The following is a 13,725-nucleotide window of genomic DNA, read 5'->3' on the forward strand; positions in this document are numbered from 1 at the left end:
CCGCATTTACCTGGCCACCGGAATACACGCACATGCCTGGCCGTCGGTGTGTAATGTAACGAATACGGACGATGATTACCGATCATCACATTTATGGCAAGTCACGGTGGCGCCAAGATTACTGAAGGAAATTGAAATCAGATAGCAGTTTTGCTCACGAAGCGGCAGTTTCGTCTGCATGTATTTGCATATGGATATTTATACACGCAACTCCGAATTAACCACGACCTTTCAAGATTACAAATTTCAATTTGCGCGAACAGTGAGTTCGAAAACAGTCTCATCATGGAAAAGAAACTATTGGATAGCTACTAAGATAATCGTTGTTATTAAGGATAATCAGATTTTATATAATTTTATGCATTTTTAGAGACAACAAATTTTTTAAGACCTTAAAATTTTGTGTACATAATCCATCCGTTTCAGTATTTATTTCTCAAAAAATATTATCTCTAAAGTTAATATTTATCATTATTCTAAATAAAATAGATTCATGAGCCCTATTAATTTTCTTAATATTTCAATTTAATAGTTAATGTTTTAGTGTAGAGAAAATGTGTATTTCCAAAAATTTTATTATATTGGAAAAATTAATGTTAAAGAAGGGGTGAGATCTAGATACTCATTAGCAGAGAATAATGTGGCAACATAAGATTGTCAGATAAAATTAAATAATATTTTGAATTAATAATTAGATTTAAAAATAACTTCTTATGCACTTTTTAGAATAATCATTATCTACATAGATTAACGATTGAATCATGAATTGCGTATTAGAGTGTTTAACCCACAATCGCCCCTGTGGCCTAATGGATAAGGCATCGGTTTCCTAAACCGGGAATTGTGGGTTCGAGTCCCGTCAGGGGTACACAATTATATTTTTTATTCTTAATTATTCCCATAAATTATAAATGTCTCATTATTAACGATGGAACGATTCTTGTTATCATATATCTGTGATATAAAATATTAAGTTTAGATGTGCTAAATTTCTGCAATATACATAAGAAGTATCTGATTCATCATAAAGAGAAGACATATATAAATTACACAAACTGTATTTATTAGAAACATATGTATGCAATTCATGAAAAATTATTTTTAATTTATAATTTTTTGAATATTGATGCTGAAATCTGTAGTTCTATTATGGAAATATATGTCCATGTATACACCAGTGAAAAATACATCTGTTATTCGTGCTAAAGTCTAACAGCAATTAGTATCAACTTGTGATTTCGCAAAAGAAAAAATGTACGTTGTTTGAATGAGGATATCTCAAGGATAAAAGAATAGCTCAAAAAAATAAAGCTAAAATTATTCCGAAGATTGGAAGAATTTAACGCGAAGAGACTCGTAGCTTTAGTTGAAATCTGATAAAATGCTCATTCGCTTTTTGATGGACGTGAATCGATTTCCGTGTATCTCTTCGTAATATCGGCCGCGAGAATTCGGGGAAAGAGCCGATCTAACGGCGGACAAGGTTGCAGTATATTGCTTCGTGCTGGCCGAAATACTCAAATCAGATTGATAGCCGCGTAAATGTAGGCTGGGTGGTCCGAGTGATTCTAATGCGAGGAAGGTTCTGCTCGGGTTAATCGGTCACGAAACATTTCGAGGGGTTGTCCGTGGACTTGACTTTGTGGCCCCGCGATAAAATCGATCCTACCAATTCACAGAAGAGAGTAGTGGTTATTATCGGTCTTGATCGTCTCAATGTCCGAAGAGGCTTGTAGTGGTCTACTTTATTGGATATTCGAATGAAGATCGTTGAGTTTTCCCCTCCTCGATATGAGTATCATAGATTAAACGCCGCATAGATACTTAACTCTAAATTTTTGATACTTGGCCCGCTCATTTTTCTTATTCAAATAGAATTGAGAAATAAAGATCAGGCATTTTTATATGACATTTGTTCTTAGCCACTCATATTTTAGCCTTTTATATTGCATTGATTTAATCAATGAATAAATATTACACACGAAAGATATTATTTATTAAATTTATTAGTGGAAGAATTAAAAAAATTTCGTATAGTATTATAAAATACCTGTAAATGATACTAATGTTTATCTATATAATTTAGTAAGTTAGAAAATTGTTTTTTAAATGTTACTCTCGTTTTACATATTGAAATTTAATTATAAAATTATTCAGTAAATTCTGCGTGTGTTACATTACTTAATTGATTACTTAATTAATCTTCCCTTTTCATATTGTTACTCTTTCTGTGTAGGAATTATATCTCGCTCGTATTATCTCTGTACGAATCACGTGAATACGTTCTAGTTTTGGTGCTGATACACGATGAAATCATTGGCTGTACATTTATCTCGTATTTATCGCGACTGTTTTCTCTATTTCCGGTATTGTATTATCTGATATTATCTGCTTCGATAGCAGATCATTCGTCTTTCTCGTCCCCTTGAGGTCTCGGAGGGAAGCGCCGAGAGAATAAACGGTACGGTCGAATCTCGTGCAAACTCGATAACGATAGCCGGGTTGTGCTGGGTTCGTACGATGCCGTAGGAAGGTGGGTCATGTGATTTGTGGTCGCGCGAAAGAGAATCTCGTCGTAGTGGAAGGATGCTGGGATGCGGACCATTGCATACCGCGCGCTGCGCTAGTGTGTGCATTCGGTGCAGTCAGATCCGTATCTGCGTACACGCTATGTGCGATTCTGGTTACCTATGCTGGTACGAGGTGGCTCGGATACACGGCGACCGATTTCTTGGGGGAAATAAACCTGTTCCCCGTCACGGGGAGAGATATGTTCTTCAATAATCTGAGGAAAATTCTACATATCTTAGTCTCTATCTTGATGAAAGCATCAACTACATTGACATTCTCATAAAATTCTCATAAAATGCAGAATGATTTGCAATTTACTCGTATACAATATAAAACGTTAAGGAAAAAATTTCTTTGACTTTGACAAGAAAATTATAATGGTCTCGATGGAGATCATTTCCTTCTTAGTTTTAGTAAGAAAGAATGATTTTGCTGAAGTATCTAAAGATTATATTTTTAGATCTGTCTATTTAAATTTTTAGAGATTTCAACAAAATGCAATATTTTGGTACAATTTTTAGCAATTAAGTGTCTTATTAATATTATACATTAAAAAAGATTTTTAAATTTTCGAAAAAATCCTTTTCCTAGAATTAAACGATGAATTAAGTCTGGCTGTTATTATTAAAACTTGATATACTTTAAAAAACGTGAATATATGAGATTACACGAAAAAGTTAAGAAGATATAAAATCTTGTGTATTTTATGATAAAGAAAATTTGTTTATATGTATTATTATCAGCGCGTGCTTTGATTGTCAGATAGGAATCAGAATATCCAAAATGGGGAAGCGTTTTAGTTATCTTGTATCACGATTGCAGAAAAATGTTACCATCATCCGGGAGCGTTGTCATGTTGCGTGTTACGTGCGAACTACCCTGAAATTATCGCGCAGCGCTCTGTCATTAACTGATTCGGCACTTTTCTCGTAGCTGTGTTTCGTCCATGTCGCTTTCAACCTTTGAACCAATCTTAACCGCCCATGCTCGAAACGACTGGCAATGAACAAATTATCGGGTTATGAAATTTGAATACAATAAGACTTAAAAATTTAGTCTCTTCCCATATCGTTAACTGTCTGTTTTTGAAGATAAAAAAGGACTCATTCCAACGCATACGTATATAATTGATTTTATGTAAGATACAATTGAATGACTTCACAATTACTGACCACGTTGGAAAGTAAAACCTTAATTTTCAATTTCCATTTAAATAAATATAAATATTATCAGATTTTTAATGCAGTTAAAATCCTAGTAAATAGAAAAAAAATATTGCGTAACACATTCGTTACTAACATGACAAACCTGTTGATGTGAAATTTGCACAACGCGAGTACTGGCACTAGAATTTACGAAATCGATGGTTACCCAAACTGGCCCCTCTCCATCACGTGATGGACGAGACTCATCGAAGTCAACGAGGATTCCCAAAAAATAGGGAGTAATAAATCGTTGTTTATTACTCCCTATGCAACGCACTTAGTTAACCGTCTCGTATACATATGTAAACTGAAAACGGGAAGGGAGTAAAAGAAGGATAGGAGGAGACGCGATTCTCTTGTCGGCCGGCGGCGATTCTTAAATCATAATCCTCTCAAAATATTCAATTACGCCGGCATTGTTTCGTCGTTGATGCATAGCGCGGTAACACGCGATGTGCACCGGCTCCACCTTTGCATGCGTCCACTTACGTGCGATGCAAACCGCGCGTGATAGACGTCGGTGCGTTTGTATACGTGATGCACGTGTGAGAACCCCATGGGATACCCACGGGATACCCGTAACACCACCCACACTGCTATCGGTCCATTAGCCCAGGATAATGGGCACCCAACGTGCCGCGTCCCACGCGTTGGCGCTAATTTCACGGTGATTTAGGAAGCGTTAATTAATTTAGACGAATCGCCGCGCGCTTGCTCATTAGCATTAACTCATCGCCGTGATGATGGCCGACGAGACATGGGTCGTGCCGAAACGTGCGATTCGACGTGCCTTCCTTCGACAATAAGATTTGGTGCGCCCGCCGTCGCGGTAGGTATCGATTGTATCGCAAGGAGATAGTCCGCCATGTGAAGAGACAGTGTCCAGATAAAAGTCTAAAATCGGGATATAAGACGTCTTTGCGAGAATTTAAGGCCGGTATTTGTAGTCGGTTCTTATATGTATTTAAGATCGTCTTAAGTACAATCTTGAGATGTTATAAGCCAAGACAGAGTGTTAGTATCTTAAGACATTACTTAAGACAAAATCAAAATAAGAAAAACTGGCCTAAAAGATATCTTATATCCTGATTTTGAATTTCGTGTTTGTTTAATGTTTCTCGTTTATACGATTTATTATAGAAATCATTACAAAGGAATAGATATCAATTGACGAAAAATTATAAGAGAGATGAGTTCAAAAGTGAAAGATATTTTGCTTGATTCTTTAAAAATTCAAGAAATCTAAATAGAGTAATCGTTTAAATTTTTTTGTAAATTTTTTCATTTATTAAATTCTTATGTTGGATGTCCATACTTCTCTTAAAGTAAAAATATTATATGGAAATCAAAAACATAATTAAAATATTAACTTCTTCTAACTTCAAATAATTGTATGTTAAATATTTGAGGGGACATATATTTACAAATAGTAATTAACGCAAAGAGGATCATATATCCGGAAATTTAACGGTTGAGGCTCATGATTACTCATGAGTTTCTATACGATTGTCCCCAACATAACAAGATTTTCGCAATGGCTGACGTCCAAAATTTCGGTCAGCACTATTATTATTACAGAACTGACACAAGCGTTTTACTGTAGTTCATTATAGTTCAAAGACTCCTATGTTATATTTTGATTTAAATGTTGAAAGTGCTACATCTGAAGTGTGTCTGTTAATGTAACAATGTACCTACGAATTGAAACGTAATTATCAGATCATATATAATGCGATAATATTAACGAATTTATTAATACTCTGGCATAAGCAATGAATTTAAGGAATATTTTATGAATTATGAAAAATTAATTTATAAACTTTTATGTTCCACAAAAAGATTGTATCTTCTTTACTGTTTTAATTTATTCAGTGTCCTTCGCCGAGTAAAAATATGCGACTACAACACTCGAGGTAATCGATTGTATTTTTCGCAGACGTGTCTGGACGCGTCTCAAATGAAAATGTCTTTGATTAACTCTGTCGCAGGTAGCTTGTCACACGATACGCGTAAATTGATTATGAATATGAAAAACGATCGAAAGTAGAATCCATTCACATCCACGTCGGCGACTACCCACGCGATTGATTACTATCACAAGGTTAATCAGGCCACATTCACATGTCCTACCGCGGAATTCTTGTCCCATGCCTTATCGCCAGATTATCATTTGGTAACGCATTGTGTGCACGTTTGAGGACAGTAGTGAAATGTTTAGTTCGCAACACACGCTTGTAAAAGTGCAAAAATCATTAATCTTCATCTTATAGAAAGCGGATAACCGAGTGGAAAATTAAATTAACAAAGCAACATATGATTTAGCTAAAGAAATATAAAACGAAAATTGAATATACATTACGTTTAAATATTTTATTTTACATTTAAATTTAAAATCGAGAACTTTAATTCCTATTAAATATTTTTATCTATTAAAGATTTCAATAAAATATTTTTTAAAGCATATTTCTGGAAAAAAAACATATTCTTTTTAGGAAAAACTGAATTAAAAAAAGGAAATAGTTTACTTTGGGAAAAGAAGGAATTTCTGTAAAAATTATTTCGCGAAAGAATGATTTATTTTTTTTTTATTTCTAAGTAATATCCTGACTGAATGTTCTTCGGAATTAATTATCCTTCCTGTTCGACTTCCTTCGAAGAATCGACAGTATCGGAGAGCATCGTGTTGGACGCACACATGTGCGTGTCCTGACGACTTTCGAGGTCTTTAATCGTATGGCGTCGAGAAGCCCAGATCTGATTTATCGTTTATCGTCGATAATACGTACGAAGGTGTGTACGCGGTCGATCGATCACTCTCTCGCGTCCGAATTATTCGAGATACACGAGCGACGGTGTTGTTGCAAACGTTGATGGGAAGGCAGGGGTGCATAAACGTACATAAACGTTGATATGAGTAATGGTACAGATGTAATGGTACTTGGTAAAACGTTCTTTTTTGTATGATTGCTTAGGCATAAATGAAAGAAAAGATGTATTATTTGGAATACATACACGAGTAGTCGCTTATTTTGAAATGGCATAACATTTTAAATATTTATTTTATTTGAAGATATTTTTATAAGTAAAAAAAATATTAACATGTCAAAATAGTGTGCAGAAATTCAAACATACAATAAAATATTATTCTTCTGTTCTAATTTTAATTGTATTTAAATCTGTTAAATAAATATGTAAAAAATTTTTAAAATAAAAGAATTATTTTTTTTTTGATGATTTAAAGTACTAATTAAATAAAATACAATTTTGTCACGGCATGTAAATCAAATATTAATTTATTATACAGCAAAATATAATTATTTATATAACGAGTAATTCTACTGAAATCCAATTAGTGTAATCACATCGATCATGAAAAGGTTGATCCAATTACGGATATTCGAACGTGTAAACTTTTTCTATTAGAAAAAAAAGTATTTCTGATTGGACGAGCTCCGCTGTGTACTCTGATCTCTCTACGTATGTCTTAGATACATAAGTTCTCTTATAATGAATCTTGGTCTAGAAGGACTTGTGGATATTGTTGATAGAAGCATCTCGATAGAAGGAAGATCCAGCCTGTTAGTTACCGCAAACTGCTCGTCACACATGCCCCCGCATACGTAATGCGTGTAATGATAATGTTGTACCCGTTATACCGCATCTCGTAATAATGTACAATATATCAGATAATATATTTCTTCTTCTTTTGTCCACTGAACAATTTATATTCAACGAAAATGTTGAAGACTCTAATTCAAGATTGTGTCGAAATGCGATCCAATAGGGAAGCTTTTTAATTTTTTATTTTAATCTAATTGAATCTCCCATATTAAATGTTTTATTTCAATATCAATATTATTTATATATTTTTATTAAACATTTTATTTGTCTAATAATATTGAATTATGAGATGCAAAAAAAATCATTGGATGTACGAATAGTAATACATTAATACAAATTTGATAACACGCGGTTAATTTTATGAGTTTGATATTTGTTTAGAGAGATTTATTTTTATTTATTATATCTTTAAGGAATATAATTATTTATAATTTTATCTAACTTAATAAATATTCAATAAATTTAAACATTCTATATGATAAAAGTGATGATTTGCCTTTTGCTAAATAGTTTGTCCAATTATTTTTTCTATGTTTCATATTACGCTATTTCTTATTGAATTTCATGTATCTATTCAATGAGCCATACCGCGATACCATGTATGCATCTACATTTCTGATACCGATCGTTCTTTCCGCGTTGCAACAGCCTACGCATTCGGATAAAGGCGACAGAAACGATGGATAATATGGTTAAAGTTTATTTTTGCAAGATTAACTGGTTTCGTGAACAGTGCATTGCAGTCAGTATACTTCATCATTATTTCTATGTGATTGCAATTGCATGTTAGTAGATTGCGATACACAATAAATGTCCTTGTAATGAATTTTATTGTAACTATATGACATACAAATTTTTTGAAATGTCTGGCCAATTAATCTTCACGAATTAAAAATGATTATATATATAGTAGACGTCATTTTAATTCTGTTATACACAAATTATTTTCTTCCACAAGTAAGATGCAATTTATTCAAAATATAAAAATATATATATATAAAATAATATAATAAATTATTTAATATATAAACGAAATATTTATTTTTTTCTATATTTTTATTTAAAGATTATATAATTTGAATTTAGAAGAAAGAAAATGGAAACTTGATATGTAAATTGAAAATGTAATATCTTCTCTTTACAGAAAAAGAGAAGTGAATAAAAAGTAATACAAGAAAAATAGATGCTTCAAAACTATATTTGACGTGAGACACTGTCGCATTTTCTAATATTTATGAATAGCTAAATAATTAAATTGACACAAGATTACATTTTCGAAAAAATCTACTTTCAATCAATACGCTTTATGTTTATAAAATTTATCAATTAGTTATCTGTTTTACTTACAATACTTATTATGACAAATAAAATTTAATTTGTAAGAATTATATATCAGTATATCGTAGGTAATTATATAGAAAATTAATTGCGTGTTGTTAAATTCACACGATATCAGTGTACGGACTATTCGTACATTTTGATGGCTTCATGTCTCAAGATAATTGACCACGGAAAATAATTTGGATGTTCCGTGTAAATTATGTGCGGACGTATGCGATTTCACGTAGTATGACATTTTGGCACTCTTGCGGACGCCCTATTCTCGCCGAATTCTTGGCAGCGATGTGGTCAGAGAGTATCTTCGGGATCCGAACACAAGTCTCGATGTGATGACTGTGACGAGGCATGTTAAAATGTCATATGTGTATTGTACGCATATACTACCATGATTTACATGTCCGCTGCGCATGCAATTGCACACACATAAAATGTATAAGATGTTTTCCGTCAATTTCGACGTCAAGATAATATCGTCTATCTTAGTTTTTTAAATTACATTGAAAAAAATCGAATAATTAACGTAAATAAAACAAAAGAGGTATTTCCGTATAAGGACTATAAGACACAAGATATTCTTTCTATGAGAATAATAGAAGCACGACAAAAGAAAAAATTGTACCTAGTGTTTTCAATTGATAGAATATTTATAAAATTTCTTAATATTATGTTGCAAATTTAATATTTAAATAAAACCACAAAAACATTTTATTTTAAGAGAATATTTTAGAATATTTTTTAGAATCTATGCAATTGTATATTTATAGTCGAAAATTTTATGGGATATTAAATATTAAAAAATAACTTGTCATATATTAATGTATATCTTCTACAAAATTTTTCAAATACACTGCTGAAAGAACATTTGTTAGTAACGAAGCCTTCGTTGCAAGTTTAATTTACGTATATTTTATTAAATCTCATTTGATCTCTTCAAAAAAGACGGCTGAATTTGTCAAATTTTTGTTAATATTCGCTGAGAATATTATTTGCATATTAATCATGCCAACCAGAAATATGTCAAATATAGTTGTGTAGTCGATCAAATTGCCTTATAAATGGTATGGAATTCAAGCGCCAAGAACACTCGATGTGACTTTCCCAAGTTCTCACGCGCGATAATTAATGGATACACGTGCTGCGAGGTGTGGAAAGGAAACAACTTAGGGTACATCGCAGTCGGATTAGGGAGTCTCGTGGCAAAGGGCCGGGTGCATCTGCATGCACGGATGCAGCTTGGCTGCGAACTGCGGCGCAAAGCGTCGGTCATTTATCTGCTTCGTTTTATAAGACATGGAGTATCCCTAGAAGGCATCCGCATTCTCGAAAGCGTCGCATGATCGATGAAACGCGTATGTCAACGTTCAACTTGAGCGAGCAAGCAGTTAAGAAGTTTCTCGTTAGTGAATGTTTCGAGGCATTAACAGTGCTCTGTGATTGAAAGCTCGACATTAAGGAAGTTGTAATGTGCCATATATATTGTATATATTATATATTTTTTCAAAATTAATTCTTTATTAAAAAGATACAAAATGAAAGAAAGAAGTCATGAGATTTTAATGTATTTAAAAAGAAATTATTTAGTTGCAAATACAATGACTCATCAATCAATCAATCAATAATATTTCAAGTTTCAAATTATTAACTCAATTATATCTGCTTAATTATATCACAAAAATTATTAAAAAATGTTACAAGCATAGATATTTAATATTATTGCCCAGAATGTTGATAAAAAAGATATATCTGAACGCTGAGATATCAATTAATGTATCAATTCTCAATTAATGATTTTTTAAAGATACTTTTCGAGAAATATTTTCATTTTCTATATTAATATAGTTTCTTAAATAACGTTCACACACAATATGTAAAGGAGTCACCTAAACATAATTTTATAGTTTACGATACTACGCCTGCGGTCTACTTTTCGGAAGAATCTCAGGATTCTCAGGCCGTAATAGAGACGTTCAAAAAGCCAAACTGGTTAAGTCGTATCGACTATGTGATCGTTCGGAGGGCGTGGCGCTGATACACTTGAAGATCGTTTGACACAAAAGCCGATCCGCTTCCTTCGGGCCATATTATTAACATAGCGTACCTACACGTTCGGTCTCACGACCGAAGATCGAACGAGATCAATCGCGGGCACCTTCATTCTCGATGCGCTCGGAACTTCGTTTTAAATCCGCCGAAGAATCTCTTACTTTCTCTGCCGCCCTTTCCCTATCTCTGTTCGCCCGCGGATTCAGCGATATCGAAGTCATTGCATTGAAAGAAATAGCAGTCCGAATAATATAAGAAATAGGAATATTTTTATTTGCGCTATTTACGCTCTTTTCGGACATGTTTTACTTCGGAATTATTTCACGTAACGGTATCTTTCAGATCTTTCTCTCTTTTTCTTGCCTTTTACAAGATTGTTACCGTAAAATACTTGAATTTTATATGAAATATCTTTATAAATACTTTATACTACTATTTTTTATATTAAATATTTTTTTGTTAAATGTTTTAAACTAGAACTTTTCTATACTAAAATGTGAACGATATAATAATTTTTATAACTATTTCTCTTAAAAAAATGAACTTACAAATTATTCTCACTCAGATCTTATCCTAAGAATATATTATTGCACGTTTTAAGAAGAATTCGCAAATATCCGGAGTAACAATATGAGTGTACTATTCTCATAATATTTAATATTTTCAACCTAGCTTATATATAAACGTAAGAGATATAAAATATATTATAAGAAATATTGTCGATTCTTTGAAAAGCATTTAATGAATGGAGTGCACTGCTACGTTCTCGTGCAACTCCACTACACACTGCCCATTCACGCGCACGTCCACGTGATCGTCGTGACTCGCCATTCAACTTCGCGCCATCGCCAGACGAGGCGAGATCTTGGACTGGACTGTACTCGATAGCACGTACCTTGCGAAGTTTCAAGGCGTGCACCACTTTCGGCCGTAAATATTGTTGCGCTAGTAGAAATGTGACGGAAGCGACGGTCAGCAATCCGACGCTCTTCTGGATCCTTCCGAGGCCGCGGTCGGCACGCCACGACGCGTACGCACGCGTGACATCGCGAAAGTGTCGTGCATTCGACGACACACGCCGCGAGAGGCACACTATCGTCGCCATTTTCACTCGTGCTATCGGCGCATGCCTCGTCCACAACTCCGCAGTCCGTATCTTCCTCGTGAAAAGTCAATTTCTCCTACCTACTCACAGCCAGTGTTGTCATTAGAAGTCACTAGAAGTGCCCGAGACTTCGAACGTACTTAAAAAAGTACTCGAAATTTTTGCAGAATTTCTTTTTTATCTTGAAAAATTAGGAATTTTCACAAAATTTTATTGGCACTTATTATTAGAGAAATTTTGGAAATTTTAAAATTTAAAATTTGTGAAGTTTAAATTCTGTTTCTTCCTAGAAACATTGATTATTATTTGTTTTTGATTATTATTTCTTAATAATATGAAGTTGACGAAATATAAGGTGGACAATTATTTTCAAAAATATATAATAAGAATCACAAGAGATTATTTTTGAGTCAAAGTGTTTAATGTAAAAGTATAGTTGTATAGATATATTTTAAAAATATTTTTTAGAACGGTTCAATTATAGCTGATTATTTATGCATATTTTATATTTAAAAAATCAATTATAATATGCAATAAATATAAAAGTAATATTATTGTTTTTATAGAAATTTTTTATTTTAGTACTCGGAAAAGTACTTTTATTGATTTTTTTGAAATTCTCGCCAGTACAGTTACTGTCAGTATAGGAATATGTACTGTACGTAATTATGAATTTTTTTCATATTATCCTGACAGTCATATAACCCGACAGAATCTGCTCATCTATTTTTCTTATGGAGTTCTCACACGAGTATTATCGTTAAAATATTAATCGCAATTTACGCATGCATCAGAATTAATGACATTTGAATAAATAATCACAAATGAAGAAATTCCATATAATGATTTGTCATAGTAAAAATTTTCTCTTATTAACCCTTTACATTCCGGTCAAGAGCAGTAGCTTAAATAGAAAAATATCTAAGGATTAAGCGGTATAAATCTTAAATAGAAAAATATCTAAGAGCTTAACGGTGTAAAAATCGATACAATTGAAGAGCTACATCAAGTCTCAAATTTTTTTTTAGTGTACAGACATTTTTAAACCAATGAACTGATTTTGAAAATTAGGAATCTAATTTTTGAAATAACTTTTGGTTTACTTTTTTTAACGGGCAGTTTTTGTCAAGTGTCAATATTTATCTTTAAACAATATTAATAATATTAATAATATTAATTAAAATATATATAGAGAATAATCGATGGTGTGACGGCTCCTTTAGATCAGAATCTATCCTTTGCAAGACGACCCTTCGGGGCATACCGTAATCACGCATTAATTATGATCACTCTGGATGGCACGTAACCATGTAAAATAAGTCCAAGCAACGTGCAACAACCTCTGCTACGTCATTGCGAAAGGAGCGAGGACCTGAAGATTTGCCCTCTATCCCACTCATCCCTTTGCCGCGTGTTTTAATCTATTTTTCATGTTTTTAATTAAACGGTTCCTCTATGTTCGCGGCAGATGATCTGGTATTCGTAGCCTTTGCGCAGGGAAGAAATTATCTTCTGCCAATGTAACTCCATATTATCATCCTGTTCAATCATGCGCGGCGCTTTAAATGGCCGCGTTACGCATCTTAGCCTGTGTCTCTCGTTGCTTTGCTAAACCCGGACAGAATTAGTGAAGTTATAAGTGATGCGAGATTGTCACGCGAAAGATAGCTTGGAAGTAATCACTTGAAAGCAACGAAAGTAACAGGATATATTATTTTAGTTTAATTTTAATTATTTGTTCGAAAAATAAGACACATAAATTTGAATTATGATCAAGTTGTGTGGATATATTGGAATCCTTTGCGAATAATTCTACACATCAGCTTATATATATATATA

At 33.0% G+C, this 13,725-nt stretch overlaps 1 protein-coding gene and 1 non-coding gene across 3 annotated transcripts in view; one reads left to right on the plus strand and one right to left on the minus strand.

The window, feature by feature from the left end:
* LOC108754133 (calcium uptake protein 3, mitochondrial) overlaps window positions 1-11,909 on the minus strand; it is a 29,153-nt gene extending 17,244 nt beyond the window's left edge. For both annotated transcript variants that reach the window (XM_018496227.1, XM_018496226.1), the window contains exon 1: window positions 11,677-11,909. In XM_018496227.1, the coding sequence (XP_018351729.1) occupies window positions 11,677-11,886 (210 nt within the window). In that variant the 5' untranslated portion in view covers window positions 11,887-11,909. The remainder of the gene's footprint in view (window positions 1-11,676) is intronic.
* Trnar-ccu lies at window positions 796-868 on the plus strand. The gene has a single exon. It is a non-coding gene; the product is annotated as a tRNA-Arg (tRNA).
* Window positions 11,910-13,725: the final 1,816 nt, after the last annotated feature.

This window comes from Trachymyrmex septentrionalis, unplaced genomic scaffold (assembly GCF_001594115.1).
Source record: "Trachymyrmex septentrionalis isolate Tsep2-gDNA-1 unplaced genomic scaffold, Tsep1.0 scaffold76, whole genome shotgun sequence".
Classification (NCBI taxonomy): domain Eukaryota; kingdom Metazoa; phylum Arthropoda; class Insecta; order Hymenoptera; family Formicidae; genus Trachymyrmex; species Trachymyrmex septentrionalis.